Raw genomic sequence first — 18,192 nt, forward strand, 5'->3', positions numbered from 1 at the left:
GTGAGATGTCACTGCGCATGCTCCAGGGACCAGCCTCGAACAGCGCCGGTCGGGGTAGGAGGTGGGAAATAGTTCTCCCCACGTGGTTCTCAGAAGGCACTTGGGGGGTTGGGTAACATGGAATGCTATTTGAGAGGAGAGACACTTCTTATGTTCACATTCTTCACTGGCTCCTAATTTTACTCGTATAAAGCGGGAAGATAGTTTCAGAGAAAGATGGGCTCCAAGATGAGAGGACTAAATTTTTGTTTGGCCAAGAATCTAGTTGAGATGTCAGGGCAATGACCATGGGGGAGGGAGGATTGAGGAACAGGCACCAGAGATGACATAAATGGCAAAGAAGACAGAAGTGGGCTAGAGACTATGGGCCAAGGTCCCAGTGACTTGAAGAGTTAAGTGCGGCTTGCATGAGAGGCGACAGATGCTTGGGACGCGGGGAAGGGTGGGGGACCAGGGCGGTGGCCCAAGATGCTTTTCGACACAATATTTCCTCCTTGCCGGAAGAGGGCGCTGCGTCCAGGCTGGGAGAGAGAGAGAGAAAGAGGAAGACTTGAGGGAAGCAAGTCCGCTTGGATCGCTGACGCATGCGCACAGGCAACCGCTCCCGGTTCGGCTCCGCTTTTTCTTGGTCAGAGGCGCCGACTGGACCTGCGGGCTGGGCAGAATGGGTAACAGGACGGGCGGGCTCTTCTCTGGCAGACTAGTAGGGGTCGGAGTTGGGGCGGACCAGCTTTCCCGGTACTCTCCCCACAGCGCTGACGTGTCCTGGGTTGCAGGGGGCGGGTGTTTCCACGGGATCGGAGGATTCAGGGTGTCCGGGGCTGAGGAATTCCTGGGGGTCGCGGGGAGTTGGGGAGTGTGGCTTAGTCCCGGAGTGCTCGGAAGTTGTCGGGCCCTTGAGCTCGGGCACCTGTCGAATCTGCCTGCGGCTCCTGAAGGGAGAGGGCCGGGCCTGACTCTCCGTCTCTTCTCTCATCCCCTCCAGTGGTGGGTACGGGCACCTCGCTGGCGCTCTCCTCCCTCCTGTCCCTGCTGCTCTTCGCTGGGATGCAGATGTACAGCCGCCAGCTGGCCTCCACCGAGTGGCTCACCATCCAGGGGGGCCTGCTTGGGTCCGGCCTTTTCGTCTTCTCTCTCACTGTATCCTCCCAGCGGTAGTGGGGAGAGGGGTTTGCGGGTAGGAAGGGTGGAGGGCCACGCAGGCTTGTGCCCTTCCCATTACCCACACAGCTCTGCTCCCATTGCACGCCCCACTCCTTAACTCCCGCGACCCAGGCCTTCAATAATCTGGAGAATCTTGTCTTTGGCAAAGGATTCCAAGCAAAGATCTTCCCCGAGAGTAAGTGAAAATAGGGGGTTGTGTATTTGAACCCTCTCCTCCAACCTGTCCCAACACAGTACTGAATTTCCAGGAGCTTAGATGGTAAAGGTTGTGTAGGAGAAGGAAATATGTTTACTAAGACTGCCTGGAGACAGATGATTCTTTTGGATCCAACACCCTATCTAGCTCCTGGAATTGGAGCTGGAAGAGAAGGCCTCTGAAAGCAAGAAACTCAGTTACCTTCTGGCCAGTTCCCAGGGAAGGTTTGAGAGGAACAGACAAGGTTGGGCCTGTTTTGTATATATCCATGGGGTGGTATTCTTTGTTCCCCACCAGACGAAACAGCAAGACGAGTTCATTGAGGGGTTCTGATGTGACACTGACCCAATATTAGTGAATTCTGTTTATTTGTGATGATTGTGAAGAGCCTAGGTATTAGATACACCAAATTTCTATGTCAGCAGGAATCCTGGCCAGATTAGAGTAATGGTTAGGTTGTTTTCTGTTTGAAATGATCCTTGTTTTTACTCCGTGTAATCAAAATTGATGATTTAGTTATTTATGGAGAATTAAGTTCATAAAGCAAATTAGGCATCAAGGCCAGATCACCTAAGGAATGCCACATGCTCAAAATTGGCAGCAGATGCAATCTCGTGTGAAGCCTTCATCTGGTAGGACAGAGACCTATCACTGTTGCCCTCCTTTCTCTCCCCTCTGCTAAGTCTTGCTCTCTCCACTTAGCCCTGTTGCAGACTTTCAGGGCTGCTTCCACACAGCCCCAGGACTTCCCTCTGTTAGATTTTGTTTCCATGTGTATTGTCTTCATTTGCTTCTGAAGGAAACCTTTGTTGTGGGGCAGGGTTCTTGGCCCACTTGGCTGCCCTCCCCAACTGGGCAGGTGGGGTTTGCCCTTGCTTTCTGCCCCTCCACCTTCTCTCCAGTCCTACTCTAGATATCCTGAGACCCTTTCCTGCCCCGATGGGCATGTGTATCCAGACACTCTGTCCTCCAACCTGTGTCCAGGGAGTGAGGCCCTCAACTTCCACCACTGGCCAGCCAGTTTAATGAATTGATCCCCATTGGCTGGCTTCTGTTGGAAAGGCTTTGAACCTCTTCCCCAAGCCTTGCCCTTCAGATTCTGCTATCGCCTTTCCTTTTTCTTTGTATCAGAGGAAAGCCAGCATAGGGAAGTTAAGTGATATTTGGGACAGAGCTGGTAATGACTGTGCATCTCCTCTCTCCGTGTCCTGGGCATCATTAAGGCCATCCTCCTGCTCTTGTCATGCCATACTCCTCCAAGCAGGTTCCCTGAGATTCAGAGGGCCCCAGATTTCTCCTAGACTCCACATATGAATGCTTGGTATTTCCATTCTGACCACCACCCTTCTTGTCCCCTCTTGCTTCTCCAGTTCTCCTCTGCCTCCTGTTGGCTCTGTTTGCATCCGGCCTCATCCACCGAGTGTGTGTTACCACCTGGTATGTGCCTGACAGCTTGGTAAGGGGTGCAGCACCCTCTTCTTTGACACTGGATCCTCCTGTGATGGTTCTAGACCTTCCCCATACCTCCCTCCCCCTCGGTTCTCCCTCCTTTCCCCTTCCCCATTTTCCTAAACCTGAGCCTGGATTCTTTCCCTGATGCTGGTGTCTGCCCTAGGAGGCACCAGGCTGACAGCATGTCCAATGATGCCATGACCTTTTTGTCTTCACTCTGTAGCTTCATCTTCTCCATGGTTGGTCTGTACTACATCAACAAGATCTCCTCCACTCTGTACCAGGCAACAGCTCCAGTCCTCACACCAGCCAAGGTTACAGGCAAGGGCAAAAAGAGAAACTGACCCTGAATGTCCAATAAAGTCGATTCTTTGTAGCTCTGTGAGCTGTGATATGCTGTGAGCCTCTTCTGCCAGTGTCTGCATGGGTGTGCAGAATGCTGGGGCAGATGGGCACCTGCTGTTGCAGACTTTGTGTGTGTGGGGGGGCTCTCCTTTCTCCAAGGTTCGTTTTTCCAAATATTTATTGAGTGCTGCCAGTGCCAGGCACTTTGCCAGGCACAGGAGTGGCATATGCTTCTGTAAGAGTCTCATCATGGAAGAAATGTGCGTGAATGATCTGCAGTCTTGACCTTTGGGAAAAGGGGTAAAGGCTGCACTGCAAGAAGGCCTGCCCGGCAGAACTGTACTAGACCTTGGAACAGAAGAGGCAGGAAGGAAAGGCCCCTCACCCCCGCACCTCCCCATGGGGTTCCATTTACACCTGTGGGGGTTTTGTTACTCCAACACCCCACCATGAGCGGAGAAGACCCCCGCCCCTTTCTGCTCTAAGCCCAGGATGAGAATTCCTTAACTGATGTTGCCCTCATGGACCCATCTCTTCTACTCCAGCATGGATGGATGCCTGTGTTTAGACTCCTGAGGTTGATCACTGCCCCATTCTCTTTATTCTGGTGCCTTCATTTTTCCCTGTCTCGTAACTAAGAGATTAGGAACTTCCTAAGTTTTAGCAAAGTACAGTTGTGTGTCGCTTGATGGAGATAACTTCTGAGAAATGCGTCGTTAGGCGATTTCATGGTGCGAACGTCATAGAGTGTATTTACATAAACCTAGGTGGTGTAGCCTACTACACACCTAGGCTATATGGTACTAATCTTATGGGACCACTGTCGTATGTGCCGTCTGTTGTTGACTGAAACATCATTATGTGGTACGTGACTGTATATAAAACAATAGGGACAAGGCCACCCTCTGAGCCAGCCTTCATGGAAATGAGGGATATGGCTTCCCAGGAACTACTCTGTCCATGCTCTGCCATGAGGAGTGCCTCTGTCCAGAGTACCTGTCCTTTGGGACACCTGGGCACCCTTCCTGCTGGATGGCGTGAGGTTTAGGGTGCATACAATGCCTTCGTCAGCTTTGTATTCTCCACAGTGCCTGATAATGGGCTGTAAAGACCGGTGGGTTGGCTGAATAGAACCTGCCCTTCTAGAACAGAAAATCCTGTACATGGGCTGTCCCTAAGTTAGGGAAGAATACCCAATGAAGATAAAGAAGTAAGTCAAAGGAGGGGTTCTTGTCAAGGATTAGAGGCCCCCCTGCTATAATCAGAGGCCCCCCCCTCCCACCTACTCCCATTTGTAGCCAGAATCCCAGACCTTTGCTCTGTCCCTAGTCTGAGGGAGTGCTCTGCAGTTTACCCAGGATGCCTGCAGAGGGTGCCACGAGCTCACATCTCGGAAAGACTGGCCACACTCCTTTGCAAGGCTGCCCTGAGGGCTGGGGAGGGTTGCTGCTGGGTCTCAGGGTTTTTGCTGAGAACCTCCATGTGGAAGCCAACCTTGGAGGACCTGAAAGACTGGCCCACTTGGGAGGGCTGAAGCATGAAGCAAGTCTCTTTGTTCCCCTAGGCTGAGAGTGGAGGCAAAGAGAGTTCAGTGGAGACCAGAGCCTCTCTGAGAGGGAAGGGCAGCTCTAGGTTCCAACTTAGCTAGTGATGGTTGGGGGGTTGCAGTATGTAGGACCCTCTCGGGGAGGAAGAGGAGAGGTGGTCCAAAATGGGTCCCGGACCTATGGGGAGGCTGAGTTCGTTCTAAATCTCACTCTGTTAAACACTGACTTTCTCCTTACCTGGGGTGGGAGCAGTGTGCACAGGGCCAGGTCCCAGCCCAGGGGAGAAGAGACACGCCCAGGGGATCTGGCCACCTGAGGGCACCACGCCTTCCAAGATGAGAGCTTGGGTGGGGTCGGGCTAGGGGAGCGTGGGGAGGAGCCGGAAAGCAGGTGCCTCGGCAATGCCAAGGGATCTGGGCACCTGCTGCCACCCACTGTGTAGGCAACAGGGACAGCATGTGGCCCAGGAATAATGACCCCTTCCTCAGGGAATGGGTGCATTTACAAGGCAGGTTGGCGCCGGGCTCAGCTCTCCACCCAGCCTATCTCTGGGGTGCCTAGTGCAGGCTGCTTGCACCTGACCTACCAATTAACCCTGATGGGGATCCCAGTCACCTAATCACCATCATTAAGTAAGGGGGCATGAGGCCATCATGGCTTCTGAAGACCTGAAGGTGAGAAGGGCAAAGGTGCTAACCTCTTGGCCCCTGGACTCCTGGGGCTCCGCTCCACCCCGGAGGCTGGAGGCCTGGGGAAGAGAGGGGCGGTCCTGCCCCTAGAGGACAGAGGGAAGCCAGATGTTTCCTCCTGCTCCCTCACACGTGGCCCCGACACCCGTGGCACCCGCCGCCAGCTCCGGAAACAGGAGTAAATAATACAAGGGGAGGGGGTGTTGGATGCGAGTGGGGAGGCTGGTGGGGAGGCCACTCCAGCAGGCTCCTGGCCTGGGAGGCGCGCTCCGTGGGGCAGGAGGTGATGCCACCTGAGAAGAGGGCAGTGGGAAGGTGAGACAAGGGGGCTCCCCGGCCCGGGCAGAGGCTGGACTCCCCTCTGACTGTCACTGGCATGAGGGGATGCCTGGCATTTAGGGCACGCCAGAGGGTCAGAGCGGGGGGTGGGAGTGCCCAGGGCAGGCAGGGAGGGGGAGTCCGCGCCAGGCCTTGGCTCCAGCCCTTTCCGGCTCTTATTGTCCTTGGTGAGAACAGGACGCTGTCCCGTTCCCACTGCCCAGCCCCCCCAGCAGTGCTCCCCAGGGGCTCGGGAAGGATGTTGGGAAACAAGAGAGAGCCAGAGACTCATAGAGACAGAGATGCTGAGAGACACAGAGACAGATACAAAGAGGAAAGGTTCAGTCAAAAGCGAGCATTGAAGCTCATTGTGAACCGAGCAGACCCTGGGCGCTGGGGGAACCACGAAAGAATGGGAAGCCGGAGGCCCTGCCCTTGGGGACCTCCGGGCCGGCCTGCCCTGTGCACACTCCTCCTTGACTTAGGGTCACTCACGAAGCCGCCTCCTAAGCCAACAATGGCTGGAGCCCTTGTGCAGGCACAGTTGGTGGCACTTAATTGCTCCCACTTCAGGTGCATTTCTTTGCCTCCCTCCCAGCAGATTGGAAGTTCCTCAGGGGGCAGGGCCAAGATCGTGCTCCCAACTCCCACCCTCCCACCCCCACAGGGCTGAGAGCAAGCCGGCCACACAGAGGTTGCACTGTAAATGCTATTTGGTTGGTTCCTGCGGAGGCAGAGAGAGAAACCCCCTACCTGGCCCTAGAGTTAGGCACCCGCATCGCCTGCTGTGAAGGGCCAAGGGCAATTGCTGCAGGCCTGCCCTCTGGCGAGAGGCGGAGTGTAGAGCTTTCCGAGCGTAGAGCCAGCTGTTGCCCCCAGCCTCTGCACACTCAGGCGTGGGGTGGGCATCCTTCCAACTCTCTTCTACCTGGGCCCGCAGTTCTCAGCAACTGCTCCCTGGGAGACAGGTCCTCTGAAAGATGGAGAGAGGTCCAGGTCCCTTCTATCTATTGAGGCTCCAGATACACTTGAAAATGAAAAAAAACAGGCATGTTTGAACGTTTACATTTAACAAATTAATACTTTTTAACACAAAATTACAATACAGTATAATGTTGCTAGTCACAAGATCATTACAGGATTTTTAGAAATTTTTCCTTACAAGAAACTGCAGGCCCTATGTTATAATGTAAAGTCCTATGATAATGGGCATATCACATTCATTGTACTATTCTTTCTGCTTTTGTATATAGTTGAAAATTGAATAATGAAAGTGAGATCACTTGTACGGTAGTCACTTCTTTCTGCCCTATGAGAGAGTAACAGTGTGCCGGTCTGGAACCACACTTGGAGATAACATCAGAAGTCTAAATTTGAGGCCCTGTGTGACAATAAGGACAGAGTCAAATGGCCCTCATGGCCTGTGAGGAGCCCGTCTCTGAGAACTCCCCTCACCTCAAATAAGCTGCAGGAGCAGGGGAAGTTTCCCCCGCCCATTAGAGGCTGAGGCTGAGGCTGTGCTGTCAGGAGGGACTGAAGAGCAGGATTCCTGTCTGCACAGGCCAGGATCCCACAGAAAAACCTTACACACATCCCCTTTCTGGGCCAAGAGTTGCCGTGAGGGTTGACTCAGGCTGCTTCAAGGGAATTTCTGGGCCTGAGGTGTGTGTACACCCTTGTGTGAGGGTCTAGGCGTAACCCCACAGGGAGACCCCTCCCCTTCCCACTCTCAGTTCCAGCTGCCACTTCCAGCCTCTGTGACCTGGGCCTTCTTCTGACTCAGTTTCAGGTTCTAGACAGGATGTGGGACAGCAGCAAAGAGCCCGGGTCTTGAAATCAGACAGACCTGAGTTCTAGTTTTGGCTCTGACACCTACCAGGTAAGGGTCCTTGGGCAAGTTGAGTGACCTCTCTGCACCTTCAATTCGTCAGCTGTAAAATGGGGATAATACCTACCTCAGGTGTGGTGAAGATCTGAATTAAATAATGATGGGGAAGAGCCTAGCATTGTCCTTGACCTACTAGGTATTTGTTGTTATTTTTTTCCCTATGTGATGACAACAACAACTTTGAGCATTTACCACTTGCCAGTCAATGTACTTAGTGCTTTACGGATATTCTCCACTTCAACTTATGAAACTGATATTCTTACTCCGTGTGATGGTTAATTTTATGTGTCAACTTGGCTGGGCCAGGGTGTCCAGATATTTGATCAAACATTATTCTGGATGTTTCTGTGAGGGTGTTTTTGAATGAGATTTACATTTAAATTAGGAGTAAAGCAGATTGCCCTCCATAAAGCCAGTGAGCCTCATCCAATCTGAAGGCCTACATTGAACAAAAGACTGATCTCCCCAGAGCAAGATGAATTCAGCAGCAGACAGCCTTCGGACTTGAACCACAACATTGGTTCTCTCCCTGGTCTCCAGCCTGCTCAATTCCCCAGCTGTGTCTATGCTCATCTAGGCTGGGACCTAGGCTGGGACCTAGCCCTCTACCCGCTGCTCCCATCCCAGGTCAAGAGGAAGTCAAGGTTTGACAGAGTGAGAACCTGCAGATTTTAGACTTGCCAGCCTCTGTAATTGCATGAACCAATTCCTTAAAATAAATTTCTTTATATATTTCAGTTGGACCATATATAGATACACATCCTATTGGTCTGTTTCTCTGGAGAACTCTGACTAATACACTCATTTTAGTGAAATGAAAATGAAAGGTTAAAACAACCTGCTCAAGATTTATAAGTGAAAGCAGGGCTAGAGTTGAAATCCAGATCCATTAGTGCCTCCTTGTTGCTTAACCAGTGTGGTTACAACACATGGTTACAACACACCATTTGGCGCCCCCCACCACTCTGACCTCATTTCTTTGCACTCTTCCCCATGCCCACTCCATCCCACCCCCAGCCTCCGTGTGTTCCCTGTGCCAGATGTGCTTCCACCTCGAGCCCTTTGTACTTTCTGTTCCCACTGCTGGAACACTCGTTCCGCAGATATCTACATTTCTCCCTCCTTCACGTCATTCAGGTTTCCATGCAAATGTCTCCTTCTCAGAGACGCCTTGATGACTCTGCTGTGTAACGTAGTACACTCGGTCACCTGTTAGCCCCTTATCTGGCTATATTTTTCTTCACAGTACTTCTCACTAATTGATATATTAAATATTTGTTTGTTTCTCCTCTCTCCCACCACTTCACTGAAAGCAGGGCATTTGTCTGTTTTGCTCACTAGAACACTGCTTGACGTACAGTAGGTGTTCAATACATATTTGTTAAAAGAACAAAGAACCTCGTTAGCAACATACCATTGTCATACTTTGAGCTCTTTGCTGAAACCCAACTTCCACCCTGCATCAACTCCAAGTTGCTGAATCCCCAGAATCAGCCAAATATTTCAGCTGCCAGTCCTGTTGCTGGGTCCCTCTTCCCTCAGACTATCATCTTGTCCCATCTTGGTCTGCTCTAGCTTACCTTCTCTTGGAAATCCTGACTCATCTGGTCCCTTCTCCAATGCAGCACAATCTCTTATCTACCTTTTCCCTTTAAAGCCTGGCTGTAATTTTGTAAGTATCTGTTTTTGTTGATTACGTTTATGTCTGTCCTGTTGCCTCTACGGAACTGTGGGTGCCCTAAGGACAGGGATGGAGTCAACACAACCTGACTCCTGGAACCTTCCCCAAGGACCCAGTAATCACTGTGGCACCTGTGAACTCAGAAAGCTCTACTGCCTGACGCGATACACACAGGCACACCTGGAGGTCACCCACTCTTCTAAGGGGTGAAGCTGCTGATCTGAAGGACCAAGCCCCCCCAACACAAATACTTTTAAGGGGTCCTTAGTAGCCTGGCCCTGGCCTGTTTTTCCAGCCTCATCTCCCACCACTCCCCCATGAAGCAGTCTTTGTCCCAGAGACAGCCACAAAGGATTACTCACCATGAACTCTCATGACTCTGTGCCTTTGTTCCAGCTTCTCCTTGGCCTTGCACGCCCCGCCCCCCACCTGAATTGCTCTTACTCATCTTTCCAGTATCAGCTCGGCCTTCAGGGCCCCTATAAAATCTTCCCTCCTCCTTCATTAAGTAGTAGATAATAACAACAATAAACAAACACATAGGGACAGAGATTGGATTGGTGGTTACCAGAGGGGAAGGGGGGAGGGAGGAGGGTGAAAGGGATAATTCGGTACATGTGTGTGGTGATGGGTTGTAATTAGTATTTTGGTGGTGAACATGATGTAGTCCATGCAGAAATAGAAGTACAATGATGTACACCTGAAATTTTTACAATGTTATAAACCAATGTTACTGCAATAAACAAAAAATTAAAAAAAAAAAAACAAAACAAAACTTCCCTCCAGACAGTCAATCCTCTCCTCTGTTTTGTATGTAATTTTGCCTATTCCCCCATCTTCAGTGCACTCTAGAACGAGGGCTCCCAGATTTGGAATTTGTTTCCCTCTGAAACCAAAGCTTGCAAAAGCAGAAAACTCCAACAAACATGAGCTCAGTCATCTGCAGAAGAAACTTATCTCAGAAAATGGTTTGTGAGTGATGGTAGGGAGGCTGGAGAAACGCTGTGGAGGCTAAGGTGTGTCCTCAGCCCTGAGATGTAACTAATGGCAGCTATTTATAACAAGACTAACTAATACCCATTGCACGCTTCCCAAATGCCACACATTGTTTTAAGCACCCGACCTACATTATCTTCTTTAATCTTGAGAGCAACCCTACCAGGGAGGATCAATTATTGGTTTCATTGTACGGCTGAGAAAACGGAAGCTCAGAGAGGTTAAATTGCTTGCCCAAGTTCACATAGCTAAGTAAAGCAAAGAGTCAGGACCCAACCTCAGACAACTGGGCTCTAAAAGCCCAAACTTTTAACCCCCAAGCTGCACTGCCTCTCAGGCCCTGCCATAATCATGTGTACTGTGTCCTGCTATGACAGCAGAAGGGTGATGACAGCAAAAAGATTGAAGAGAAAGGAGTTGGACCATAAGAATCTGCTGGCTTTTGTCTCATTCTATCCAAGGCCAAGACCCTGTGTCTGGCACATGGGAGTCTCTGGAGTAATTATATTTCCTGGGACCAAGAAAGCCGGGTCAGTTTGCCTGGAGACCATCAAATGCTAACTTTCTTCTGTCCCTCATCTTATGTTTCTAGAAGCCTTGCCGGGTTTCCCATACTGCACTTGGTCCTGGAGATACAATAGTCTTGGGCAGGCCAAGCAGGGAAACTAAAAACCTACAGCTCAACATGGTAAGTGCCACCTATAAAACATGCTGTGGGGGCTCAGAGGAGGAAGATGGCGACCAACCCTGCCAGACAGGGTCAAGGCCCAGGAGGGCTGCTGGGAGAACATGATGCTTGAGCTGAACATTAGAGAAATATGTACCCACATTTTTCTTGTGGCATATTTAGGGTTTCACTTTTCATATTCAAATGTTTTTAATGCACTGGGAATTTATTTTGGTATAAGATGTGAGGCTGAAATCTAACTTAATGTACTTTTTCAAATGGTAAGCCAGTTGCAAATGGTTTTCAAACAATCCATCTTTCTAACTCACTTGAGATGCTATCTCTATCATATGCTAAATTGGTATATGTTTGATTTATTTCTTTACTTTTTATTCCATTCCATTGATCTAGGGAGGGTGGTGCTATATTGTAGTGGCAAAGTTTGCAGGCTCTGAAGTCAGATTAGCTGGGGTGTGCCTCAGTTTCCTCATTTGTGAAATGGAGATAATAATAGTACCTACTTCATATGGTGGCTGTGAAGATTGAATGAGATAATGCACCTAAAGTACTCATTACAGTGCCGGGCACAGAGTAATCAATCAATGAATGTCAGGGGCTATGATGATCCCTGTCTGCCCATTCCTGTACCAGTGACCCAGGAGGGGGAAATTACCAAGCACATGGTTTTGAGTCGGATGGCACAGCTCTGCTACTTACTAACTGCATGACCTTGGGCAAGTCACTTACCTTTTACCATCTCTCTGTTTTGGTTTCCTTCTTCATACAAGGGGATATAAAAGTACGTCCTGCAGCTTGTTGTGAAAATTAAACATGACAGTGTTGCACAGGGCATGACACATAATAGCCCCTCAGTGAATGTTTACTCTTCTGCTGCTGATTATTATTATAACATTATAATTTATTATTGGTCTTTATGTGTTGCAGGGCAAGCTCTTTCTCATTATCTTTACCCCCAAAATTTTCTGGGGAGTGGCAGTCTTTCAGGGCCAGGTCTACTATGGGCGAATAGAATTTCTGGGTCTGCAAAGCTGATGCATAGCCCCGGAACTGTGCTGAAAGTCATTATGACCAGTGAGGTCTTGAGTGAGCAACCAGAAGGATTTTGGGGGAAATGGGGAGTGGGGGTGGGGCTTTGAAGTTCATATAGCAAGTTTTTAAAAATGTTTTTATTTTCTTAATTTTCACTTTAACAAAAGAATTTGCATAGTTTAAAAAGTCAACTAGTTCTACAAGGCATTTAATGAAAACAGTCCCGTTCCACCTGTCCCACCCCTACATGCTCCTCCATAAACCACTCTCAAGTTTCTTGGCTGCTTCTTTTGGTACTTACCTCTACATTTCTAAATAACATGCTCACATTATTATTTCTTTTCTTTTTTTCCTTTTTTGTGAGGAAGATCAGTTCTGAGCTAACATCCATGCCAATCCTGCTCTTTTTGCTGAGGAAGACTGGCCCTGGGCTAACATCCGTGCCCATCTTCCTCTACTTTATATGGGACACCACCACAGCATGGCCTGACAAGCGGTGCATCGGTGTGCGCCCAGGATCCGAACCTGGGCCTCCAGCAGCAGAGCTTGCCCACTTAACTGCTATGCCACGGGGCCGGCCCTATTATTTCTTTTTTCTATTTTAGATATAATCAATTGACTGCTTGTCATGGAAGATGAGGACACAGTTCTCTCTGATCCTGATTCTGCTAATCTATTCCCCTCCCCTCCCCTCTCAATTCAAATATATTCCAATTTTTAGTTAAATCAACACTCAGTGTTTACATTATTATGGCTGTGAAAATATTCTTCACAGCTGATTTATGTAATGTTTGTACTAAAACTCTGTGAATCTGTAAAAACTGCTTTTGTTAATTAACATCAAGGACATGGGGCTGAGAAACTTCTCTAAAATCTTACGGTCACATAAAAACCAGACTATTGGTGGTGAACACGATGCAGTCTATACAAAAACTGAAATATAATAATGTAGGTCTGAATTTACACAATGTTAAAAGCCAATATGACCTTAATAAAAAATAAAATAAAATAAAATCATACAGTCACAAACTTTGCTATTTGAAATCAATCAGTGAGAATGGAACATCCCACTCTGGCCTGGAGGTCTGAGCCATGTGGATTACCTCGACACAGAGAAGAAGGCTCGATTTCCAACCTAGGTGCAAAGCTTCAGTTAATGGGGTTTTGAACACAATATTCTACATTTATCTTAATTATAGATTTATCTTTTACATAATTATCTAAAATTAATTATTTTAATTTTGTGGTTTCCAGTGGACCCTCAGTCCTCTTCTCAGCCCAGGCTTGATGTTGATTCCTTGGCTTACAACCATGCTTACCTGGAACCTATTAAAACACTGTGTCATTTAAATATTACCTAAACTCAACCCTTTCCCATAGCCTGTAATGACCCTGTTTTTTCCTTTGATGAGCCACCCCACAGTTCCTCTGGTGTCCCCACAGAGTCCCCACAGCTCTCTCTTGCAGCAGCAAGTTAATAAACCTAACTCTGTTCAACTACAGTTAGGTTCCTAGGGGTCTTTACCAGACAGGCTTTTATCAATTCTCTTTCCTTTTATAATTATTTTCCCTCTGGTTGATAATTGTCTGACCTTTTCTTTTACTTGTTTTCTATATACTTATCATGAATTCATTCCCAAAACTCTTTGAAAGATGTATACACCTTCTCTCAGGACCTTAAACACATCAGGTAATTCCTCTGTCCCCACACTTTTTTTTCTTATAGACACTTCGAGCCCTGGAGCCCTTCTTCCTCCAACTCCAAGTTGTACTGGTTGCTCCCTTGCATTTCTTTTTAAAAATATGACAACCTCTGTTCTAACACCCATCTTGAGGCATCATGGTTAGTTGTCAATGCATCTGCATTCCTGACTCCTGCTTTACCCCTCCACCCCAGGTGCGGCCGAGTGTCTTGACATCTCTCCTTCTCCAAAGTCTATCAGGGCACTCAAGAAACATTCGAGTAAAAGAATAAAAGAAGAATAAAAAGAATTATTATTATAAAAGAATATTGAGAATTATTATAAAGAATTATATTATATTCTTTATAAATATAATATATATAGAATATTATAAAGAATTATTATAAAGAATATAAAAGAATTATTATAAAATAATAAAAGAGAAGTGAATGAATGAATGGGATTTCTGTGCAGAAGTGAGTTTAAGGGGAACAATATTACATTCGCACCTTGTTCCAATGTTGCAAGGTTTGAGGGTGTCCTCAAGCCCCATGCCAGCTTGGAGCGGGGCCCTGGGGGAGAGAAGCAGTACCGAAGCCCGTGGGGACGCACGCCGAGGTTTGCGGTACAGAGCCCGCTGAAGCCAGCCTAGATAAAGAGAGCGAGCGCGAGTCTTCCAGGCACCGCCAAGAGGACTACAACTCCCAGAAGCCCTCGCGGAGGCGGAGCGCGAGCCGTAGAGGACTTCCGGACGCTGACGTCGGAGCGGAGAGAAGAAAGGGAGACGCGCGGCAAACAGGTAAATGTAGGTTGAGGGCTGAACCGAGAGGGTGGGGAGCGTGCCTGCGATGGCGGAATGGCATCGAGGGTAGGTGACATGGGGGTGGGTGAGGGAGAAGGACAGGGAGTGGGTCTCAAATGAAGCGGGGGTAGAGAGGTGGAAGGAACCTCGAGCTCTGCTTTCTCTTCCCGCAGTGACCATGACGAAATTAGGACAGTGGCTTTGGGGACTGGCGCTCCTGGGCTCCACCTGGGCGGCCTTGACCATGGGAGCCCTGGGCCTGGAGCTGCCCTCGTCATGCCAGGAGGTCCTGTGGCCACTGCCCGCCTACTTGCTGGTGTCCGCTGGCTGCTACGCCCTGGGCACTGTGGGCTATCGCGTGGCCACTTTTCACGACTGCGAGGACGCCGCCCGCGAGCTGCAGGGCCAGATCCAGGAGGCCCGAGCTGACTTGGCCCGCAGGGGGATGCGCTTCTGACACCCTAACCCCATTCTCGCCAGGACAATCCGCTCTCCCATCCCCCATTAAAGAGCAAGTTTATTTTCTAACTTTGGTTTGAGTATGGAGAATGGGAATTGGGGCTTCTGTGTGCGAGTGAGAGGTAGAGGAGCCACCTTCCTGAGGCTGTCTCAGCCTTTATCTTTGCACTCTGCTGGTGGTCCTCCTTTTTGCTCCAAAGGAGGCTAAGTCCCCTTCTCAAGATCTCTCAGGATGGAAATGGCATTTCACTTTCCTGGTCCTTTTTAACCTTGTTGGGAAGTACTTCTTGAAGCCTAACTTCCATTCTTCATAACATTCAAGCTCTCTTCTTTTTAAGGCCTTCCTAGGTCTTTCCAACTTCTTGCTGAAATGTTTTCTGACCCAACCCTCTCAGCCCCAGAGTAACTGGATCGGGCAGTGCACCTCTACCCTTCACCAAACCAGGCAGGTTTAGAATCACTGAATAGAGAATGAGCCTTAATGGGCACGGGTAGGAAACAGTTTATTTTAAGGCACATTCTAAAGATTTCACCCCAACCTCCAAAATTAAAAAATATAATCTTGAAAAAATAAAAGTGATTCATCTCTCAAGTCCCACCCATATCTTCTAAGTAAAGCTCTTTCTTTGGTCCCTCGATTCTCAAAGTTGTCTCTTTCTTTCCCCAAACCCGTTGCACCCGTGGATCTGGTCAGCAGGAACAGCTGAAACGAGCTCTCTTTGGTAACAGGTTGGCCTTGAGGTGGCCAGTGGTCATGTGAACTGCCTCAGGTTTGTAGGAGCTGAGAGTTCCTGTCTTGCTTGTGGGAGTACTTCCAGAAAAGCCAGAGGCGAATGAAGCTGGTGACGATTCCTGGAAAGTTGGGCACCTGAAATCACAAGGGCTGTTATGAGGAGAGGAGCTGATTTTCCACGTTGCACACCTGTCACCCCATCCCTGTCCTGCTTACCATGATGTAGGGATCTTTGAGTCGAAAGCCATAGAGGGTCCAGGAGGCAGAGGCGAGGAAGGTGGCAATGGTGAGTGAGAGGGAGAAACTTTGGGTTGATTTAGTCTTAATGACCTTGGCCTGTGGGAAAGGATGAACGATACTCCTAGCCCAGACACATAGTAAAGCTCCCACCTTGCCTAAGAATTTGCTCAGAAAAAAATTTCCTCCTTCATCTTCTGTTACCCAATCTTTCCCTCCTGCCTCCCACTTACCCACGTCTACTGCCCTGTCTCCTTCCGGGATTTGGTTCTTCCCTTCCTCTGGAGTGTAAGCTACAGTCTGGCTATGGGAGCCTGACCCTTCCTATCTCCCTCACCTCCCTGGATACCCCCACTTACCAAGTCAGCCAGTGGTGAGAGGTACATACTGATGGTGAAGACACTGCAGAAGAGACCCAGCGACTGAAGCCTGGCCTCAGGGTCAGCCACCAGGAGCCAAAAGTAGCCAAAACCCAGGAGAAGGACCCCCAGCAGGGTTGCAGTCTGTAGGAGCACGCCACGCTGCAGGGGAGAGAATAGCCTTACCTCTAGATGTGCCAGGAACCCTTTCTGACTCCTCTGCTGGAATTAATTCATCCTGCCCTCTCCCATGCACCAGTGAGGGAGCCAACCTTTGTCTAAGCCTTCAGTATTGCACTTGTCACAGCCTCTCCCACCAGTGACTTGATCATATGTTTGACCCACCCACAACACTGGAGGTTTCTAGGGGAGGGAAAGATACCGTTTTTTTGAGCTTGGTACACACAGTAGCTTAATAAATCCTTGTGTGATTGAATGGGGAAGCAGAGCTGATCATCTGATTCTCAGCCACTGACCCTGGCTCTGAAGGAACTATCAGAGACAAAGGCCCTTTCCCCTCAGCTTGTTGGGCAACTAGGCAGCATCAGGCTTGGCAGAGCTACTAGGTTTGCCAGAATGGGGGGTGATGTGGGAGTCTCAGAAGGCTGGCTTCATGGAGGAAGGAGGACTGCAAGGCTGGAGACGCCTTCCAGGAAAAGGTGGCAGTGCCAGCCTATTACAGTCTTCTAGGAAGCAACATCTGTGCTGCCAGCAATGCAGGATGTGCAGCGGAGAAGTGGGTCCAAGGGAGGGTCTCTACCTTCCGAGGGCAGTAGTGTAGATACACCAAGATATACAGGGTCTGAAGCATAGCACCCACGGAGTTGACGATGATTAGGGTCCCGTCTCCTTTCAAGGCCCCGTAACTCAGCCAGCTCAGGTTGCTACAGTGTGGAGGGGAGAGACATTCGTCCGCGGGGTTGAGTGTGGGAGGGGGACCCAAGGGGCCTCTTCCACCTTCCTCCTCATCCCTCCCCCACCTCCCTCAGATAGCCTTTCCCGCCACAGTAGTCGCCCTCTCACTTGATATCCGTGGCGAGAAAGGGCAGGAACTGGACATTGTCCACGCTCCGGGTCATCCGCATGTGTCTGAGGTCCGAGCTGTAACGGGGCCCGGAAGGCAGGGGTGAGAGGTAGGAAGGCAGAACCAGGCTGCTGGGGAGTCGAGATCCCCGATACCTGTCATCCTCCCCAGACAACTGCAGACCCCCAGCCCCGCCCTCAGCTCCCTTGCTTTCTCCCTCAGGTCAAGTGACCAGCCTCGCCCTTGTACCCGGGCCCCTCGACCCGATTCCACTTTGACTCCAGGTTTCGGACGCAGCCCGGGGCTGCGGCCACGTCTCTGTTCCCCCTCTCGCCTTTCCTGACTTCCTGCTCCTGCCCTAGCCCAGCCGGGCCGCGCTCTCACAGGCCTGCGGAGAACATGCCGAGGGTGAAGAGCACGCAAGCTCCGGAAAGGAGCGAGTCGGTCATGCCGTCCGCTTCCATGCCTCCAGAGGTCGGATCCAGCGCTCATCCCCCGGCCTACGGTAGCTGGGTCCGGAGCCAGGGGCGCCGGAGCCCGCTGCGCCGGAGCCCCGCCCCCCCGCGACCCTGGCTCCGCCCCCGCGCGCTCGGCCGTCCCCCCGGAAACTGAACCGGAACCCTGCCCACCCCTAGAGCGTCGAGCCGGAACTCAGGCCCCGCCCCTCCGAGCGCTTGTCCCCGCCCCTGCCGACTCGCTGCCGGCTCGCTGGATTCCTAGTCCTGAGGTTGCCTTCCAGATCCCGGCCGGTCCCCTTGCGAGGGCTCCTCGATTTGTCCCCGGCACACGCCGCTGCTCACTCTCTGCTTACCTCTTGGATCACCTAGACCCACAGCCTCAACTCTTTGCCACAGGCCCGTGAGCCTACGTGGTAGACCTCAAAACAAAAGCTTGCTAGACCCA

General features: G+C 50.1%; 3 protein-coding genes across 8 annotated transcripts; 2 read left to right on the top strand and 1 right to left on the bottom strand.

The window, feature by feature from the left end:
* Positions 1 to 455: 455 nt before the first annotated feature.
* Positions 456 to 3,188, top strand: KRTCAP2 (keratinocyte associated protein 2). 2 transcript variants are annotated; one of them, XM_087442095.1, is made up of 5 exons: positions 456 to 628; positions 986 to 1,140; positions 1,276 to 1,339; positions 2,731 to 2,797; positions 3,036 to 3,188. In XM_087442095.1, exons 1-5 carry the CDS (start codon positions 469 to 471, stop codon positions 3,154 to 3,156), a joined length of 567 nt encoding a protein of 188 aa, XP_087298221.1. In that variant the 5' UTR covers positions 456 to 468; the 3' UTR covers positions 3,157 to 3,188. The 2 variants fall into 2 exon arrangements, with proteins under 2 accessions (XP_087298221.1, XP_004436200.2); XM_004436143.3 differs by lacking the exon at positions 456 to 628 and adding an exon at positions 650 to 668.
* Positions 3,189 to 14,398: 11,210 nt separating this feature from the next.
* Positions 14,399 to 15,005, top strand: DPM3 (dolichyl-phosphate mannosyltransferase subunit 3, regulatory). Of its 2 annotated transcripts, none has more exons than XM_014791958.2 (2): positions 14,399 to 14,474; positions 14,651 to 15,005. In XM_014791958.2, the coding sequence occupies exon 2, from the start codon at positions 14,656 to 14,658 to the stop codon at positions 14,932 to 14,934; it is 279 nt and encodes a 92-aa protein (XP_014647444.1). In that variant the 5' UTR covers positions 14,399 to 14,474; positions 14,651 to 14,655; the 3' UTR covers positions 14,935 to 15,005. The 2 variants fall into 2 exon arrangements, with proteins under 2 accessions (XP_014647444.1, XP_087298255.1); XM_087442129.1 differs by having other exon boundaries at positions 14,473 to 14,543.
* Positions 15,006 to 15,422: 417 nt separating this feature from the next.
* Positions 15,423 to 17,855, bottom strand: SLC50A1 (solute carrier family 50 member 1). 4 transcript variants are annotated; one of them, XM_087442104.1, is made up of 6 exons: positions 17,693 to 17,855; positions 17,289 to 17,366; positions 17,026 to 17,149; positions 16,266 to 16,427; positions 15,886 to 16,005; positions 15,423 to 15,804 (listed from the first exon to the last, which is right to left on the bottom strand). In XM_087442104.1, the coding sequence occupies exons 1-6, from the start codon at positions 17,779 to 17,781 to the stop codon at positions 15,703 to 15,705; spliced, it is 675 nt and encodes a 224-aa protein (XP_087298230.1). In that variant the 5' UTR covers positions 17,782 to 17,855; the 3' UTR covers positions 15,423 to 15,702. The 4 variants fall into 4 exon arrangements, with proteins under 4 accessions (XP_087298230.1, XP_004436197.1, XP_014647437.1 ...); XM_004436140.3 differs by having other exon boundaries at positions 17,674 to 17,849; XM_087442118.1 differs by having other exon boundaries at positions 15,695 to 15,819.
* Between the last annotated feature and the right edge of the window lie 337 nt (positions 17,856 to 18,192).

The sequence above is a fragment of the Ceratotherium simum genome, chromosome 2 (genome assembly GCF_057802395.1).
Source record: "Ceratotherium simum simum isolate JZ-2026a chromosome 2, ASM5780239v1, whole genome shotgun sequence".
In the NCBI taxonomy this organism is placed as follows: Eukaryota; Metazoa; Chordata; class Mammalia; order Perissodactyla; family Rhinocerotidae; genus Ceratotherium; species Ceratotherium simum.